Genomic DNA, 20868 nt, shown 5'->3' with positions numbered 1-20868 from the left:
TATGTTTATGCTTCTTTGTGTGAATGCCTCTGCTACGTAACACTTCCTTTGCAGCTTTAATTCACGAGATCTCCTCCCATGCTTTTGGTAACCAGGTATGAATCACAACGTTGCTCCCACAAATTTTGAAAACTCACTAGAATTATTAATTATCAAGAGGCAAGTTATTCTGAGAGAAGGAGAATTCCACTGATTAATTACTAATCATCTTGCTAAGTGATGTGCATGAATGTTTGTATGATCAGTATTCCATGTAAAATCTTTTATTCATGTTGAAATTTTTACTGTTCTTACCTATCAAAAAAGTCCCTTACTTTGCCAGCACTCTCAGTACAATTTACGGTGCTTTGCCTGCAGAGGCGTTTTAATTCACTATGGCACATAAACACATACTTAAATATAGGTTCCATTGATTCTTTTTCATCTCCACAGGTAAACTAGTTTTATATTAGATGAAAAAAAGAAATGAAGCTGTTGGAGCAGACTCTTAGCTGTTCTGTAACAGAGGGATATTTTTGGTGAAAAGTTGCCCTAACACCAGCCCAGTAGTTTTTGGGTGATCCACTATGTAGAGTAGTCTTAGGAGGTAAAAAAAAATCACCTTTGAGGTTTCTTTTGCATTCCTGCTTCCATCTGTGCCAACACAAGAAGCACATGGCCGGCAAAATGTAGCATCATGAGGCAACCCTATGATCCAGAAAACTTCTTCAGCTGAAAGGATGCCTAAAGTCTGGGAAACTGGAACCGATTTAGAGAAGCTCTTGTGATATCCACCAACGGGTCTGCCCAGCATCTCTACAGTATTGTAGCAATTAGGGTAGGGTAGGGTATGTCTTGAGTTGTCATCTAGTCTAGCTTTCAGCTGGAAACAGTAGGAGAAACAAACCTATTCTTATTCTATGTTTAGAGTTGCAGGGCTGTATCTTGCTGAGGATGTCTATCCTGTTTCTCTTTCCCCATTGACTTTCACTAATGGAAGAAAGATCCCTTAATTACATCACCCTCCTCTAGTAAAATATTAATGTGCAAGCTAGAAATATTTGTATGAATTGGAAACTGGACTACATTATTTTCATCAGTAGACGAAGAATGTGCAACATGTTGCTGGATTGGGAGTGTGTGTGGGACAGAGACAGAGAAAGGTGATTGGGATATCATCACTGTTGTTCTGAAGCATTGTAGAGTGGAAAGTATTTTACATATAGTTTTATATAGATGTTCACATTTTCTTATCAAAATGATTTTTCAAGTGACACTAATTTTACTCGTTTTTATCACATGCAAGAATGTGTAAAACCACACAGCTCAGGGTCTCCAAACTCTCCAGCCACTTGGTATTCTGCTGAGAGTAGATGGTCTCTTCAGTATTGTGTGTGAGTTGTAGTTCATGTGTTTCTGTTTGAAATATGTAAGTATTGCTTTGTGGTCTCCGCAGCAGATGCCCTTGTCTTTATGGGCTGCTGTAGGCTACTCAATGTATTTTTAAAGCAGGCAACTATAAAACTATTTCAAGCATTACCAATATATTTTTGTTGTTCTACTAGCTTTGCATAGTTGTCATTTTGCTGGGAGTATTCATATTAAATTGATGCAGAAAAACATTTGCTGTTGGATGAGAATTTGATTACCCAGTTCTTCTTTTCATCCAGCTTGAACACTCCTGGAAGTTTTATCAGTCCTAGTGGAGGTCCTGAACTGTTCAGTTGTATCCTTTCTTTTTTTACACTTTTTAACTCTGTGATTCTCAGTGCATTGCTACCTGCAAAACTGCTGAACTGCATCTAGTGTACTAGTTAGCTACAACTACTACCCGCAGAGCTATTGCACATTTAGAGTGCTATCTGTTCAAGGTTTGCTGATATACATGCCTGTAGTGGCTGGCAAGTAGTTTTGAAGGATGGCTCTGATCACTGATTCACTTGCAGACCATTATCCTAGATGAAACCTCCATGTGATTTCTAATCTCTGTGCTTGCTTCGAGACCTAGTTATCAGTTGAGCTATTTTACGTCAAGGTTCAATAATCGTTGAAGACCCCGTTGGCAGTGCAAGCGTGCTGTAGAGCCACATGTCCCGGGGGGATGCTGCAGCCCACGTCCAGCCCTTCGCTGCCTTTGCAGCAGCCTAATTCTAGGAGTTAGAGAGAAAACTGCTGGACACAGTAATCACTCCTCTTCCTCTTGGTATGGGGATCAACCTGAAGTTTTACCTGAAGACGTATCCAAAGGAGACTGTTTTTTTCACTTTGGTAGTTGTGTAGTTAATCCAGTTACCAAAAGTGGAGTTGATCAGCTTGCCTCATTGATTTCTAACCTGCCTATTGTTACGCTTTCTGAAAAAGATGAATAAATCCCATTGTAGATTACTTAGAGGGCTAAGGACTAAAAGAAAAAAAGAGGCATACAATGCCTAGCTGTGGAAAAATTCATAGAATCACAGAATGGTTTGGGTTGGCAGGGACCTTAAAGATCATCTAGTTCCAACCCCCCTGCCATGGGCAAGGACAGCTTCCACTAGACCAGGTTGCTCAAAGCCCCATCCAACCTGGCCTTGAACACTTCCACGGCATCCAGAACTTTTCTGGGCAACCTGTTCCAGTGCCTCACCACCCTCATAGTGAAGGATTTCTTCCTTATATCTAATCTAAATCTACCCTCCTTCAGTTTAAAGCCATACTCCTTGTTCTGTCACTACAAGAGGCCCTTGTAAAAAGTCCCTCTCCAGCTTTCTTGTAGACCTCCTTCAGGTGCTGGAAGGCTGCTATAAGGTCTCCCCAGAGCCTTCTCTCCTCCAGGCTGAACAACCCCAACTCTCTCAGCCTGTCTTCATAGGAGAGGTGCTCCAGCCCTCTGATCATCTTCATGGCCTTCCTCTGGACTCGCTCCAACAGGTCCACGTCCTTCTTATGTTGGGGGCCCCCGGGCTGGCCACAGTACTCCAGGTGGGGTCTCACGAGAGCGGAATAGAGGGGGAGAATCACCTCCCTCGACCTGCTAGCCATGCTTCTTTTGATGCAGCCCAGGATACGGTTGGCCTTCTTGGCTGCTAGCGCACATTGCTGGGTCACGTCCAGCTTTTCACCCACCAGTACACCCAAGTCCTTCTCGGCAGGGCTGCTCTCAATCCATTCTCCGCCCAGCCTGTATTTGTGCTTGGGATTGCCCCGACCCATGTGCAGAACCTTACTCTTGGCCTTGTTATACTTCATGAGGTTCGCACGGGCCCACCTCTCAAACCTGTCAAGGTCCCTCTGGATGGCATCCCTTCCCTCAAGCGTGTTGACTGCACCACACAGCTTGGTGTTGTTGGCAAACTTGCTGAGGGTGCACTCAGTCCCACTGTCCGTGTTGCCAACAAAGATGTTAAACAGCACCAGTCCCAATACTGACCCCTGAGGGTCGTATTATTATTATAAAATATTATAAAAACTATCTGAGGAACATGCGTCTTGCCTCTGATAGGTACAGAAGCATAATTCCCATGAGAAATATCAGAAAGTTGAAATAATACAAAACCATTTTAAATTGCACATAAAAGTCCCTGAAAAATGACAAGTTGACAACTTGAAACAATTTTGAGATCCTTCCTGCCAACTCTCATTTCTCTCCTGCTTCTTCATTTGAAGACAGCTTCTCGCCCACAAACGTCTTCAAAAGGTTCTTGGCAGATTGAGCATCCCAGAGCACAAAAGTTTTGTCTTTACCTTCACTTTGTCTCAGCACAAAATAGCTGCCTTTCACCTCTGGTTTGAGAGTAAAAAGGTTTAAATATTAGCTCAGTATTCCTTGCAATGCAAATCTGCCTCTGAAACACAAGTAGAAAGACAAAATACTGGTTTTGTGCCCTTGTTGCAGTGTGGCAAAGAGCTGGAGGATATAAGGGTTTGAAATCAGCATCCCCAAATTAAGCTGTGGGCGTTCCTCATCATGAGGTGCCTGTGGGAGAAGTGACTGATATGTATATTCATATCCATGTATATGAGAGACTAAGCAATCCCTGCGTGCTTCTGGCAATCTCCTGCTAGACAGATGAGTAGATTTTCACAAGTCATGTGTCAAAAGAAAACCTATGACATGAAGGCCATCTGTATTTATGGACAAAAACCCAAAAGTCTTTCTAGTTTGGTGTTATACTAAAATATAACTCTAGTTTGAGTGGTACTAAAAGTTATATTCACAGCCAGCGAGAACACGAGGCATTGACAAATATGCTGCTTTTTTGCACTCTAGGCCTTTCCAGACAAATACTCTTTGCTGCTCTCTTAGTCAGTGAGGTTATTTATCTGCATATTCACTTAATTCCAGTTATTTACCCCAAAGATATGCATAGGATCTTCCACATCAGTTTTAACACCTCTAATAAATTCTTGTACTTAGGTACTTAGGAGCAACCACTGATTACATTCTAGACTCGCCAGAGAGAGAGAGAAATGAATGTTTTTTACACATTCTTTGCAATTTACAAGATAAAAAGAGAGTCATTCTCAGAAGTGCATATGCTACTATTTTGATTAAAGGATTTCGGTTTCTAAGTACTTAAGTAGCCTTTGAGAGCATGACTTAGCTGTTCAAGTCGCTTTGCAGCATCTGGAAACGCTGTTCCTACTGATTCTAACCAGTCATTATTGCAAACTTTGCGATTTCAGATGTGGTGGTACAGTGGTGTACGCAAGGGGACCTACTTGCAGTAGCGGGCATGGAGAAGCAAAGCCAGCTAGTTGACCTCGGCAATGGTTCCCTGTTGAAAAGCGCACTTGTCAAGTTCTACAATGTGCGCGGGGAACATATCTACACTCTGGAGACACCTGTGCAGGTAGGAGGTATTTTTTAAGTCAGTTCTCAATGCTTTGCTGACATGCTTTTCTCACATCAGCTCTTTGGTATAGACCTGCAATGTGAAAAGTTTTACAAAACGTCCTGAACACATTCTAAAATATGATATAGATAAAAATGCCCTATAAATAATTATTGTCTGCATTAAGGTAGACATGCAAGAGTGCATCTGATTCTAAGGCCCACTGTGCTAAGTATTGTGCAAATATATAATGAGAAACAGTCTGTTTCCCAAAACCATCGGGCCATGAACGAACAAGATAGAAAAAGGAAATTCTGTTGTTTTACAGATAAGTGACTAAGGAGAAAAAACGGGATAACTTGCTTGACGTTGTAGCAGAGCCAAGAACTGGACAAAAATATTCCAAGTCTAGTGTCATAATGACAAGATTATTCTTTCTTTGTTATTGCTGTAATTTTCTAATGTACAGTCGGTGGATCTGATGCAATATTTTACTTTTTATGGCATCAGATGGAGAAGGATGAATCAGAAAGCCTTGATTCTGTTCCCACCTTCTGTACAGACTTTCACCGTAACCTCGGTCGTGTTACCTGACAAGTAAATGTCAACACGTGGTTTGTGTGCTGCTTAGGAGCACAACATGCTTCACAGATCTTCACTGATACTTCAGAACCCAGCTGAATGTCACTCTACACTTTATTTCGGTTTCTGCCGAATAGGGATGACTCCGTTCTGATTTCTGACTGTACTAGTGAAACTTAATTAATTTATAATAGCTTTGAAATCTAAAAGTGAGGGAAAATGCTCTAGATATATTTACTTAATTATGTTTAATGATGATACCATTTATTATCATTTCTTTTTCAGTACCCTGATCTGGGATGGATACAAAAGGATGACGTAGTAAACCAGCTGCTAAGCTTTTGTGTTTGCTTATATTTAGCATTAACCTGTGCTTATTAACGTTAGCACTCTAATTTAGATGGAATTCTTTAGTACTGTAATGTATAAAATAATGTTCTCTAAAGCCAACCTAAATATGTACAGTGACGTCTAATGCTGATTTAGGTATCTAAAGGACTTACCCATACACACAGCTTTATTGTCTTAAACATAGCCCTTTCAGCTAAGTAGCACAGCCCTTTCCTCTCTGGATCGATTCTAGAGAAAACATATTTATACCAGTGTTGCTTATTCCCAGACCAGGTAAAAACCAAACCTCGTTCTGTTACTTCAGTACCAGAATACCGTATGTCCGTGTTAGCTGTTGAACCAGTGTAACACTCTGGTGTCAAGCTGTGAAATCAAGCAGCTGTGGTTTGAGCAGTGGAACTGATGGGGTCAGGTTGCCTTAAGGTGTGCGTGTGTGCAGGCTCATCTCTTACTGCTCTCTCCCCCACTTTGTTCCCAATCACCTCAAATGCCTTCATTTCCTCTCGTTCTCCCTATATCCCATCAACTTCTTTTCATATTTTCAGCTCTTCTTTCTCCTCTACTTAATCAACTGGGAGAAAGCACATATTGTGGCTGACGTGAGGGCTAATTATTCTGCCATTATAGGAGTACTTACAGGACAACTGACAGGTCATACAGAACAGGTAACTGCCAAGTTCATACTGCCGTATTTCTCATAGTGAAAATATTAACATGAGGCACTCTGCTCTTTTCAGCTGCTAATTTTCACTGAAATTGCAGCATTTTAACATCATGGAGATTTTTTCCCCCTTTGTCAACTTCAGATGAAAAGCCAACAGCTTCAGAAGTTGTAAGCCAGGTTGGAAGTGAAGGATGGGGGGGTGGCAACCACCAATTAATAACACAGTCATGGAGTCTCATTTCCTTAGGAAACCAGGGTAAAATAACATTCAAACTGATGTATTTATGTTGATTAAAAAACTGTGTGCATAAACCTGCCTAAAATTAGAGCCACTCCTCTTCTCTCATTAGTTAGTGTTAATTCTTTTTATTTAGTGCATTTAAATTCCTATTTACTCAGCTGCAGGAAGAAGTGAGGGGGTCTTTCAGAAGGACACCTGTATCTGCTCATGTGGACTTTATGCTTCTGTGTATTTGAATGCTGGTCTAATGATATTACCAGCTAAGTGACAGGTATGCTAGAACATGGCTAAGTATTTGGTTTACTAACAAAACCAGACAAAAAACGCTGTTGCAAAAAAAATTGCTAGTAATTTTTGTTATTCTGTGTCTCTGCTCCAAAGATGTATATGCAAAGATGACGGAGTGAGTCAGTGGTCCCAGTAATTTGTCTGATGACAAATTCATCAGAGTAAATTAATTAGTTTTCTGTACCATGACAGTCAGCCTTGTAATGGGATTTTATAAAATTCATTACTGGTTATTGAAGAAAAGAATTGAAGAAAAGAATGTCCTCATCTCGAACTCTTCTGCTAAAATTGTTTCTTCTGAAGCAAGCAAATGTGTGACTGGAAAAGCACATTTTTTCTAAATGAGCATTGTTCTGAATACAAAGTTCAAAAAAGTAAAGCAACAACAAACATAGAGAATAGTGGATTACAGGTGCAGATTTTCCATGTGGTCCTCTGTCCCAATTCTTTGATAAAGCAGATGTCTGAAAATTTTATCAGTAAAATATAGTGAACTGTTTTTGTTTCTGCTGTTTGTGTGTCCTGTCTTTGGTAGGATATTCAGGAAACGAGATTTTATTGTTTATAACAAAATTCAGTCTAGAACTGATGCAGGATTTATACACAACTTGGCTGGAATGTTACCTAACATAAAGTCACTGCAAACCCCAAGGTAGAATAGATTTGGGTACTGCAGGTTACTCATCTCCATGATGACTGTTGTCATGGATCCCTTCAAGGATTTGTTTTATATGTCACCTTCTCCTCCAGTTTTAGTATGGTTTTGGCATCCTCTGTATCATTTGATTAACTAACTTAAGCCCTTACCTTCGGTGTTATGGTTCATAAACCTAGTTTGCCGACCATAAAACCCTAGATAGGGAAATCACACTTGTTCAGAAGTACCCAAATGAATGCAGTAGCTTTGCATGAAAAATAACACTCATAAACAGAGTGGTAGAGTTAGCGTAGTGTAACAAGTCTCTCTTGTTCCCTGCTCTGGGGCTTCAGCCTGCCACCCTGACATGCTGCAAGAATATATTTGCAGAATATAGTGGAAAGAGCTGAAAAAGCATCGGTAAAAGTGGGCCAAATGTTGAACTTCTGCTACACAGAATCAAACTGTTTTGAACCTTGAAAGAATGATGAACAAATTTCAGAAGGGACTTCAGAAAGTCACACCAGACCTTTATCTTATGGGAAGCAATTATATGAAAACCGGGTCCATACTGTGACTCCAAAGACTTGATTTTATAAATCAAGAGCATATCTTACTTATTTTATAAATAAACAGCATGTGTTAAAGGCTGTTCATCAGCTGATAACTATTCAAAAATATACTATCAATTTCTGTGAAACTTAGCTCTTACTATGCTTGCCCTTGTGTACACGAACACCAACCTGATGAATCAAAAATACGCCCAGTTCTTTTAGCTGGCAGTTTTTTCATGGTCTTGCTTTTTCAACATTTGAAAATGTCATTACAACAGCAGGCTGCCCTGGTGCTCATAATTTTTTATTATAAGAATGTTAATTTCTTACATTATTTGTTAAATCCTCATAACCCTTCACTGGCATCAAGCAGGGATGAGAATGATCAACTCATTCAAGACTGTTTTACAGTCTTGCTAAAATTGTTTACCGGAAATGCTGTGACCCGGTTCTGTCATTTCAATATTTCTCATCTGATGTGCAGACAGGTCTTTATTATATCGACTAACCATATCTGCTGCCATAAAGCTTTCTTCTGAGTGGATATAGCTGCTTCATATTTTCTCATTTGAACTTTAAACAGAGGAGTCTCCAGCAGGATCACTTCGAAGTTACCTAACTGCTGACTTTTTACCAAACCTGTGAAATTATTCCATCTGATGGTTCAAAGCTGTGGATTATATTTTGGTTCCTTCTTTGCTTTTTATAATTTTCTTTCCTATATGTCCCAGAGAGGACCAGGGGACCAAGAACGTGGATTTAGAAACCCTGATACTGATCTCTTTTATACACCTATAATCCTAGAGTAAATTTACATTATCTTATGATTTTATACCGCTGTATAACTGGTGTAAGAACAGATTAAATCTCAAGTACAATGAAGAAGAAGGGTAAGAGTGAACTGAACCCTGTATGTTCCAGAATCAGCTGTATAGGCAACAAGATTAGGTGCAGAAAAACAGTGATCACATTTTTATCAGTGTAATATTTTTAAACCCTAATTCAAAGTGGTGTACCAAAGGCTAAATCTTTGTGGGAGAGGTTTCCAGGAGTCTTTGAGAAGAGGACCCATTTGCTCTAAACCTGTTGCTGTCAGCAGCAACCTTCACAGCATTTCACAGGCTGCTTCTCTGCTCGAAACATCCTGGCACCTGAATGGATAGATTTAAGATTATATGATCCTGCAGAAACATGGTAGTTGTGTAGAAGCTATTTTACTAAGGCCTGAGAAGGAGGGTGCCATTTTAGATTAAATTGAAATCAAAAGGCTTTGAGAGAAGAGGCTGCCTTTTATGTTACCCAGCTGAGCTGACCTTGCTTACTTTGTCTTCATTTATTTCACAGAGTGTTCAGGTTTGTTGCTTCTGAATTAACGTTGCCTTTCATTTATATTGTCTGAAATTAATCCTATTTAGTTGTTACTAGTTGACAACAAAGCTTCAAGAAGAGTTTGTTTTCTTACAGAAAGAGAAACAAGAGCAACAGTTTAGAACTAGCTGGTGAAACATTCTTTGGGGTATCAATAAAGACCTTGATGTTTTCCATATAGGCCGTAAGATCATCTCTGACTGCTGCAGAAATGGGTCATGATCAGGACTGGAAAATGGAGACACTTGTCTAAGCAAAGACTCATTCTGCTAAAATGAAATCTCATCGTCGTATTGAAATCTAAAAAGAAAAAAAAATTACTGTAGAAACAGGGTATAAGGAACATCTGCAAATCAAGTAAGAGTTTGCTGCATGAAAAATCATACAAGGCCACAGCAGGGTAATTTCTGACCATGTTGTAGTCTTTATTGCTTTTTTCACCATCAATTCTTACTAGTTAATATTATTCCCACCATAAATATGAGGAACAGAAGAACGAAGAAGTTACATTACTTTCCAGCAGCCATCCATGAATGCTGTGGCAGTACAGAGCTGTGCACACACAAATCACAAGGTGGGCACTGCAGCCGTTGCACCTTCCAGCTTCTCTCCGAAAAAAGCAGAGGGAAAAATGCGTGTCTCCACATCAGCAGTCTACAGTAAGAGAAAGCAGGCAACGTACGTCAGATTTTTACTTACACATACCATTCACTAGATACTATTTTGCAGTTGGGTTCTTTCTCCTGAGAAAAATCCCTCTTGTGGCTGAGCTTTCTGCCCTGGAATACCATTTTTATTTCATTACCAGTGGGATTGCCAGTGCCAGCAGACAAGGGATTAGTGCAAGCGGCCGGCAGGCCCCATGGCTCAGGATTTCTGAGCTCAAGGCAGGGAGCAAGAACCAGCTTGAACAGTGTTTTCATTGACTGAACCGCATACAAGTGATGAAAGGTATATACATTATGTTCTCTCCTGTAAGAGAGACAGGTGAGTGACTTATAAGAAGCAACCACAGAGCTTGAGCAGGAATATCCATTCCCGCGTGCTTTTCTAAGGGGAGTTGACATCCCAGCTGGGGGTACAGACTTGAGTAGATGTAGCTGACTTGCAAGCCCACATGCAAAAAAATGGCAAAAGAGCTCCTTGTTGGCCGCTTTTTGAGATGTGTTTTCAGTCAATATTTCTCCTGATAAAACATCTATTTTTTTTTGTCCTTTAGCCAATTATTTCTTATAATTGTCGTAGAGCTGAATCCTATCTATTTGTAGAAGTTCAAGGGTTTTTCCAGGATGGTTTTTTTTCCTACATGTTTGTATTTAAACCCGGGAATCCATTCAGGTATTTACAGTTTGTGCTGAGATTTCTCAAAACCTGATGGGATTTTTATATGCAAAGTGAGATCAGAAATCATCATTAGACGTTGTATTTTTAGCGGCATTTCCTTGTTCCTAGCAGAAAAAAACAAGTGTGCAAACATGGAAAATAAAATTCTTCTGTGCTAGAATCTGCTTGTTCATTTTCTAATAGGTGCAATATGAATATTAACAACTTTTTTCCTTCTTTTTTTTGCTAAAAGAGTGCAAATAAATAAATGCTTTATGAGGAGCAATACTTTTGCTTTGGACGTTGGAGTTCAAATGTTTTTTCTCAGCAGAGTTTGGAAGGAAAGCTGTGGCCAGCTCATAACTGACTTGCTGCAGTAATTGATTCATATCCCTTGTCCTTCTAGGGAAAGAGTGGGAAACGTAGTTATTGAAAAATAGTATTGGAGCAGTACATTTAAAGGTCAGGTCACATCTGGCATTTGGGTGATCTTTTATTTCTCCAAGCCTGTAATGACAGGCTAATTTTCCCTGAACCTCATCTTAAATCTTAGCCCTTCAACGTAAATTAAGTGTTGCTCCTCAAGTGTAGGCTTGAGGAGTATTGGGGGACTGACCATTGTATAGAAAAGGAAGGCAAGGCACGTCTGGTGAATCAGTAAGCAAAGACAAACCAGTATGGTACAAGTGCTCTTTGATGAAATTGAAAATATTAAGTTTAAAACATGTGAGGTGTGCGGGGAGACTAAATGTACAAATGTAGGAGTAGAAATGTCGTTATTTACAAACAATACAACACTTGTAGGAATTGTGTGTGTGCGCATGTATTTAAACGTGCACCCACTCACATATTGTTTACATAAAAATACATAAACAGAATATAAGGGCATCAGACATTCAGAAGTTTAGCAGATGGCTGAACTATGGTTGCCTGTTGGCAAACTGTGGTGAAGTCACGCAGTGAGACAATGTCTTTTTACTTCTGACTTTCTAGTCTTCCCCAGCTCCACAATGCCATGTTGCCAGAGGTCCCACCCAGCTTTTCAAAGCTTCTGAAAAACCTCTTCCTTGGGAATATGTTTAAGATTGCAAAGGTTCTTGCACTGGTGCTGTCTGCATCTCTGCTGTTCTCTGCATGCAGCAGTAACCTGAGGAGAGAAGTGGTTTCATTTGACTCTGTTTGGATGAACAGAGGCCTATCTGGGTGTGATATATTGTGTTATAGTAGCTGCAATACTAGACGTCATGGTAGGGCTATCTGGGTGTGCTGTGTTGGATTATGATAGCTGGGATACTGGACTTCTCTTCTGGCCTTAAACTCTATCCAATAAACAAATATTTGTGTGCTAAGTCACATACTTGTTTGTTCCTTCACCGTATTTATAGGTAAACTTTAGTTGATGCGAGGTGAACAGAAGGATGCGTTTTGGATCCTACGGTAACGCTCAGATAGATAGTTCTGCCCATGCTGAGTTTCAGCCCTTGGGGAAATCAAGGTCGCTTCTACTGATGTCTTTCTCAGGTTGTCGTATAATAGATGTGGCAGGTACCTAAATTGTGTCAATGCCTTTTCAATTGCATTGTTTTTGCAAGCAGCTGGAACTGTCTCATAACTGCCAGACAGTGTGAGGGCTGAGCCACACTCTTAAATCATGAAAATACCAATCAGTAGGGGATACTTTATGTGATCTCTCATCAAATTTAAGGCTCTGTCCCACAGATTGTGGTTATGACAAGCCATGTAATAATTATTGATGGTACACAAAGGATTTCTTAATTCTTTTGAAGTTCCCCGCTACAAAATGCCTTTAGCAATTACTGTGAAAATCACAAGGTTCACATGTTGCTGCTTTCTATTTGCATATCAGTCAACCTGAAGGTTTGTGCCTCCATGGAAGTGTGTGTGTGTGTGGTGTTGCCTAGATGTAATGAAAATGAAGCTTATTCATTCCTTCCACTTTAAAACCAGTATTTTCCTTGAAATTTAAATCTAGGATAAGATGACATAGGAGGGAAGATCTTTTCTCTGAAAAACTTGTTTCGTCCAACCCTTTATCTTGATGATAGACATTGATATAGTGCTGTGCAGCTGCATTTTGCTTCATATCATTCACATAAAAACATCTTGTCGCAGTTTCTCGCCTTTAAGCATCTTGAATTTGTAACTGAAGGGAAAGCTTTTTTCCCTAGTCCAGATTAGTAGCTTCTGGGCTGGTCTAACACAGCTATCTGGGTACTGTATTACTAGAGAGGAGTGGATAAAAGCTACTGCTGATGGTGCCTTGACCCTTATCCTCTGTATAGTTAATTCTTGTTCGGTGCATCCTGTGAAGAGCAAAGATATTCCAAAGAGACCCTGATCTTTCAGTAAATACAGGTCATAATTTAGATGAAAAACATGTTTGCTTAAACTTTTGGGTGTCACAGATTGTGAAAAGAAGGGAGCCCTTCACAGGAAGGAGTAAACCTTTTGTAGTTCAGTGATTACAGCCTGTTGCACAGTATTCTTCATGGAGTGAGGATTCTTTACTCTGTGTTGTTTATTTGTGTAGAGATAGCAGCTATGGGATTGAAATTCCATACAGTATGTGTATATATGCAAATACAGATGCTTTCTAACACAGAAGGCAAGAGCTGACAGGTGGATGCAGCTAACACTCATGAAGGGCAAAAGTAATAGTGATAGGGCTATAAAAAGTCACAACAGACTGGTGCTTTATATGAAAAAGATGGGGTTTAGGAAGAGAGTTTAGAGAGCTCCTTGCAAGCACAACTCAGTATTCTCACATGAACTCTTAATGTTCAGGCAGCAGGGAATAATGTCCGAAACAGCATTTGAGTTGTTTATTGTTATTCTGCCCTGCATTCTGACACTTAGTACCAGTCGCCCCTGACTCTTTCTGTTTTTACTGTCATGAGTTTAGACATTTATGAGCATAGACAAGCAGAAGACAAAAGGCCATTCTCTGTTTTGTTCCTGGTGCTTTTTCACAGTTCACTTCCTCTGGGAATAGTTAAAAAGAGACACTGTGCAGCAGAAGACTCGGTGCAAGACAGGAAAGCCAACTGGGTTTTGTCCACTAGTTTACTAAGTGTCTCTGGGCATATAATTTAACTTTTCAGTTGTAAAATGTGAGCCATTGCCAGTGGATGGGCTTGATTAGATGATTGAAAAAATCATCAGGATAGGGCATCAAAAGATCCAGTTTTTTAACACTGTGTGACTTTAAAGTTATTTATCCTATCTAGGTAATGAATTTGATAGGCAATTCCTTGTCTTTAGAGCTTTAAGCTTTGCGAGTAAAAAGCACTGTATAAACATCAACCACTGTTACCAATAATTTCAGATGTTCACATTCTTCTCCCTTTTTGTGGGCGATAGCGTGCACTTTTAAGTTTCTGGAAGACTTAGGGTAACATGATTGGTGCTGAATTCATGTGACCACTTGCTGTGCAACTATCTTGGAGAAAGTACAGGCTCTTTTAAAGTTGTATCCTTTTCCTCTCCATGCAGCGTCCCATCATCTCGATCTGTTGGGGTCACAGGGATTCGCGCCTGCTGATGGCTTCTGGACCTGCGTTATACGTTGTCAGAGTCGAGCACAGGGTCTCCAGTCTGCAGCTGCTGTGCCAGCAGACCATCGCTAGCTGTCTGCGGGATGACAAGGACATCAGCAAACTGACCCTGCCCCCTCGGCTCTGCTCGTACCTCACCACTGCCTTTATACCAACAATCAAGGTAAAATGAAAGAAACGTGTGTGTGTGAGGAAGAGGAAATGGTTGCTTGATTTCCCCCCATGGTGCTCTTAAGTAAAGGATAAATTATAAGATATTATAATTATCATAATTATAATTTTAAAAGCTTGATTAAGGGTCATTCCTGTCCTCTTCAAGAACCCCTCCATTTGGTGCCTATTAAAATCTAAAAAGGTGGCTCACACATGCTTATCTGCATTATTCCATGGGGATGGCCTTTCCAAGGGTAAAATACGCTGGTGACTCACAAAGACTTCTGAAGAAGCTCAGGCTGATCATAAAACTGTGTCACGGTTATAGGAGAGATTCACAGTGGTAAAACTGTTGCCTCCCTACTTGTTACATGAGTCCTTATATTGCCAGGAAAGTTACACTTAAGACCTGTGGCTGCCCAAATATTTCTACTGATAGTGAGTTCTGCTAACCTTACTGCTCCAACAGTGCTATGGAAAAATGAACCAGATATTATGCCTTTTCCTGTACCACTAGCAGAGCCATCTGCTCAACCCCTTTGTTTCATGGTTTTGCCCTCAGTCACGTCTCAGGATTTCCGAACGCTTTATCACAGCCTATAAACCAGAGCATTAGCTGGTAAATGCCCTACATTCAAACTCTTTACTGAAAGAGTGGTTAGGCCTTGGAACAGGCTGCCCAGGGAAGTGGTGGAGTCACCATCCCTGGACGTATTTAAAAGACGTGTAGATGAGGCCCTTAGGGACATGGTGTAGTGGGCATGGTGGTGTTGGGTTGACGGTTGGACACGATGATCTTAGAGGTCTTTTCCAACCTCTATGATTCTATGATTCTATGATTCTATATATTTTTGCGTTACGTATTTTTTGTGTATGTGTTATAGCATTCTCTTGAGCCCATTTCAGGTCCTTGTTAAAACAATGCAGAGCTAGAATAACTAATTTGATATCAATGGCGTTAGCCCAGCTTAAATGAGAACAAATTATACCTATAAAATAATGATTCAGCACAGTTCCATTTGGGTACTGCTAATCAGGGCAAATTGTGTGACTGTGAAACGTTTCATTTGCCAGAGATCAAAAAATGGCTTGCTGTAACCATAACTCCTCAATCTCCAAAGATGCAGAGCATTTAACAGACCAGTGGTTCTCAGTTCTTTCTAGCACACCTACTTCTTCCCAGGATGCTTTCCATGTTGTCCCAGAGCCACTCCTGCAGCCCTCTAGAGCATCAGTGACACTTGCTTGGCTGTTAGGGAAGGCAGAGCATGGGATGGGATGGGATGGGATGGGATGGGATGGGATGGGATGGGATGGGATGGGATGAAGGCAGCAGTTGGCTGTATCAAGGCTGGGAGCCATGATGGGGATCAGAGGGGCAGAGGCAGTACAGGGGCACATCATTGCTGACAACCCTTCTGTCACCTCCTAGAGTGGATGTCAGGGTGGGGCGCAGTCGTGGGGCTGCGTGGCTGAGCGGCTGAAGCAGGGTTCCCAGAAGCCACGTGCCTCTGCTGTTTCCTGGGTGTTTCTGGAGCCTCCTCAGCACTGCTTTATGCTTTACCCTGGCTCTCCCCCAGCCACATGCTCCCACCTACATTGTCAGCCATGCCTCCAGTGCCTGGCAAGGCACCCTCTTCCCTGCATACATTCCCCTTGCTTGAGGACAACATTATAGATCATTCCTCAGCTCCTTTTTTCCCCTACTTTCTTTTCTTGTACTTTCATTTTGAAAGAAACTGTGTTGACTTATTACACATTGTATCATACACGCTATATTGTCCTAGACAAAAGCAGTCCAACTGCTTTAGGACTGAGCTTTTCATGGATTAATACAGTGTGCTGGCAAGCAGGGCAAAGTAACCCACCCTGAGCTTTGTGCTCATATTTTGCCACATTGCACGCAAATAGGCCCTTAGCAAAGATGGGTCACGTGCTTGGAAGTATATTAAAAGTACAAGCTTCTTCCAGAGCTGGCAGCATTGGAGCATAGTGGCATGGCATGTACCAGTACTAACCAGAATGGGAACCTGGCCAAGTTCACCTGGAGGGCCAGCAAGAGACACAGTACTCTGAGACTTAGACTTGACCACATTAACCAAGTTAAAGGAGAAATTTGTGATGGAGCTGGGACTTGAAGACAGGTTTGTTGTCTAGTTCAGTCCTCTAACCACAGGTCCAACCTTCCTTTTTGATGTACCTAGTTTTAGTTTTCTATGTACACCTAACTAAATAATACACAGCCACTCTGTCTGGGTCCTGCATAACTCACACAGTAACCTGTACTAATCTTGACCTGCCAAGTTAGAGTTGGGTTCAAATTCAGTTAGTTGAGATTAAGTCACCACAGGAAAAAAAAAAAAACAAACCAATAACCTATAGGAAACTTTCTTTTTCCTTCCTTCATTTAATTAAGCCTCCTATCCCAGACCCAAACAATATGAGAGATTTTGTCAGCTACCCAACAGCTGGTAATGAACGGCTTCACTGCACGATGAAGCGGACAGAAGATGACCCAGAGGTCGGTGGTCCATGTTATACTCTGTACCTGGAATACCTTGGGGGACTGGTGCCTATCCTGAAAGGACGTCGTATCAGCAAGTTGCGGCCAGAGTTTGTCATCATGGATCCTAAAACAGATGGAAAAACAGGTAGAATTTAATTGTTACTTTGTATAAAAAATGATTTAGAAATTCTTTAGGTATTAAATCCTCAAGAGTTAAAGAAAATCTATGTAAGCAACACGGAAGGTGGCATCTAGTATTTTTTTTCTGATGGGAAAAAATTCTTTAGTGTGACCTAGGCTCAAACCTCTGAAACTATGTTTTACAAATGACTTCTGTTTTACAAAAGGGAACTTCTTGTATTTTGAATAGTGGGGAATAGATTGCTAATTAGCAGAAAATAGTCTCAATTTTGAAGTCAATTGAGTGCTATTCACCTCTCTGAATCATTGAGTTCACTTGAGTTCACTTGAGTTCGAACCATTGGAAATTTGGAGTTTATACTAGGCAGGGTGAAGAACGGTTAATTTTCTCTGCATAGTTTTATCTCAACTGCTGCCTGTGGATCGGATTTATGCTTCTGATGACTGAGAGTTGTAATTGATATCAGTTTTCTGAAGCAGCACTTACATTTTCTGGGGCCTGTCTTGATAGATGAAATCTATGGAAACAGCTTGATTTCCACTGTGATTGACAGCTGCAACTGCTCGGACTCCAGCGATATTGAACTGAGTGATGACTGGGCAGCAAAGAAATCTCCCAAAATCAGTCGAGCTAGCAAATCACCCAAACTCCCCAGGTAGTAATTTCTTGGCTATTTCTTCTTCTTTTTCCCCAGGTTTTCTTTTCTTTTCTTTTCTTTTTTCTTTTCTTTTCTTTTTTCTTTTCTTTTCTTTTCTTTTTTTTTTTTAAACACTGTCTTGACACCTCATAATATTAAAAGCAAACTCCTTTGGGCAGATAGGAGTCTTCTGGAGGAGTGGGGTCCTCTACAATGTGCAGTTCTGGGGTGATCTCAGAGATTGGTGTTGATGTGGACTTTGGGGAAGGTACTGGGGCAAAAGGTAGTGGGAAACAATAGGGTACCACTTCTCCCCAGGTAGTCTCGAAGAAAGATTTTGTAAACTCTCCCACCACCGCCTCTGCCACATGTAAACCCTTGCCATCATAGGATATATTTTGTCCTTCAGACAATCTGTGTTTTTACCTCCTCTGTGCTTAGGGTCCCTGGTCTAGTTAAAGCCGTTATTTCCTCAGGGGTATTTTCAAATTCGTAAGTCCATGCATAGGTGGCATAGATCCTGGCATAGGTGGCACTGCTGCTGTGGTGACCTTGCAAGGGAGCCTTACAAAGAGATCCTCCTAAACACTGGGTTAATGAGCTTCTGTAAGATAAGCAAAATAAGCTTATTATCCGTCTGGTTGCTTTCCTGCCAGCTTGTCACTATATTCATTATGTACATAGACAGAACCCTCCACCTGCACAGAGCCTCACTGATGTCTGTGGTGCTTCTCATAGGCACTGACGTCTGTCTGCCAGCTTCATGTTATGGGATTGAGGCCCTGATGCCTTCTAGCTGCAGCCGATGCTTTTCCAAAGACCTTATGTTATGAGCTTGTCCTAGTATGAGGCAAAGCAAATGCATCCCTTTACATGTGAACATAATGTGTGAAATATCAAAGTTTTAGTTTAGTAGTACTTGACAAAAGAACCATCAGTTCCTGAGCCTAAAACTGAAATGGTGCAGGAAAAACAACTATCCGGTGTCCTTGGTTTTCTAAGACCGTACTTTTGAAATGTAACTTTTGTTCATTATTTTTTCTACCAGTGAGCTTTTTCAGGTTCTTGAGCTCTTATTCATGACCCCCTTTGTATAGTGGGAGGTAGGAGTAACTTTTGGCTTAGAGTCAGAGCAGTGACGAAGTTTGTGGAGCCTTGGTTTGCTGTACTAACGTGGAGATCTGCCAGCTGAGGTGTCATGTTTCCATTTCTTGAGGCTTTGCTCAAAGTCTGCACAGCTGAAATAGCTCAGCCCTATACCTTTTTATGGATTAGTGGAGGATCTATTGTATCTGGCAGAACTGCTGTAAGCTTGTTAAATGAATCAGAGAGCATCTGGTCAGAGTTACTGCAAGTGTGTCAGGCCTTATATATCTTCACGTTGGACCCGTGACTCCTGTAGACTCTACAGTCTTCATTAGTCACTTAGAGGACACCATACCAGTTGTCTTCATTACATCTTTACATTCAAAGACATGAATTTTGTGCGTTTTTGTATGCCTGTTGATGATTCTAATTATTGCTTTATATGCAGAATCAATATAGAAGCTCGCAAATCTCCAAAGATGTCACGAGCTGCGCAGGAGATATCAAGATCGCCAAGGTTACCAATAAGGAAACCTTCTATTGGTTCTCCAAGCTTAACCAGAAGAGAGTTTCCTTTAGAAGATATTACTCAGGTATTGTGCACATTGTTACCAGACCTGAGTCCAAATGCATCTCCTTCCAGAGGCAGCAAGTTGTGATATAGACCCAACGATCACCAATAAAAATTTTTCATTTAATTACAGTAACTAGGTGGAATGACTAGAGAATTGCATCTTCCAGTTTAATGTTAATGTTTGAAAATGTCAATGGAATATCAGGCATTGTTTGATAAATCCTGACACCACTAACTTCTGTTAATGTGAATCCATGTGAGAGGTTTTATTGTAGATGATGTTGTTGGCTGTTTGAAAGTGTATGTGAAAATGCTTCTTACTCAGTTTCTCAGAGCTGTCCTAATGCCACCATAGTTCTCTGCTTTGCTAGGAATTGCAGAGATAAGGAAATGCTTGCTTCAGAGGGCCACATGTTCTCTGTTTCATAATTCATAGAATCATAGAATAGTTTGGCTTGGAAGGGACCTTTAAAGGTCATCTAGTCCAACCGCCCTGCAATGAGCAGGGACATCTTCAACTAGATCAGGAACATGGAACAGCCTCAATTAGAAGGAAGGCAAGGAGTTAGCACTTTGTGCTCTTTGTGATGTTCATGACCTGTGGGTTAATCATAGAATCATAGAATCATACAGGTTGGAAAAGACCTCTAAGATCATCGTGTCCAACCGTCAACCCAACACACCATGCCCACTACACCATGTCCCTAAGGGCCTCATCTACACGTCTTTTAAATACCTCCAGGGATGGTGACTCCACCACTTCCCAGGGCAGCCTGTTCCAAGGCCTGACCACTCTTTCAGTAAAGAAATTTCTCCTAATGTCCAGTCTAAACCTCCCTTGGCGCAACTTGAGGCCATTTCCTCTCATCCTAATGAAACTTAGCAGGCTGTAGAACTGTCTGGGTTACATATTTTATTAATACCAGCCTGCAGTCTTTTAATTTTGTTTTGTTTTATTTCAGTTGGTTTTTTCTGCTCTGTCTTTTCACTTTTTCCTTTATATTGAGACATTCTAGATGACTTACATGGCAGCAGTAGATAGGACCAAAAGTCCTTTGAATAGGGCAGGAGACCAGAGGCTTAGATCCTGCTCCTGATATTGACAGCGTAACTCTTGGCCTTTGAGAAAATCTCTTGGTCTTTCAGACCCATAATTTGATCACCATGGAAGTAGTGGTTTGGGAAGCTGCTTTGGAAGCTCCAGGAAAAATACATTTGTCATTATGAGTAATTAATTTCTGTCTTATTTATGTTCTATAAAGTGATTCGTAAGCATAAAACCAAAAGGCAGAGTGTATTACTTTCTGAAATACATAATAGCTGCGCTCTTGTTGTGCAGGAGAAGCAAACGCCTGAAAACAGACCTATTCTTAGTAAGCAGCCACTGTGTCGTT

General features: G+C 40.8%; 1 protein-coding gene across 1 annotated transcript in view; it reads left to right on the top strand.

Moving 5' to 3' along the window:
- TULP4 (TUB like protein 4) overlaps positions 1-20868 on the top strand; it is a 131046-nt gene that overhangs the window by 90293 nt on the left and 19885 nt on the right. The window contains exons 6-10 of the mRNA XM_075146043.1: positions 4645-4811; positions 14315-14539; positions 16946-17180; positions 17688-17832; positions 19349-19493. Coding sequence (XP_075002144.1) covers positions 4645-4811; positions 14315-14539; positions 16946-17180; positions 17688-17832; positions 19349-19493 — 917 coding nt within the window. The remainder of the gene's footprint in view (positions 1-4644; positions 4812-14314; positions 14540-16945; positions 17181-17687; positions 17833-19348; positions 19494-20868) is intronic.

Source organism: Calonectris borealis, chromosome 3, assembly GCF_964195595.1.
Source record: "Calonectris borealis chromosome 3, bCalBor7.hap1.2, whole genome shotgun sequence".
NCBI classification, from domain to species: Eukaryota; Metazoa; Chordata; class Aves; order Procellariiformes; family Procellariidae; genus Calonectris; species Calonectris borealis.
Note: the sequence above shows the minus strand (reverse complement) of the source record. Positions and strands in the feature narration are given on the sequence as shown.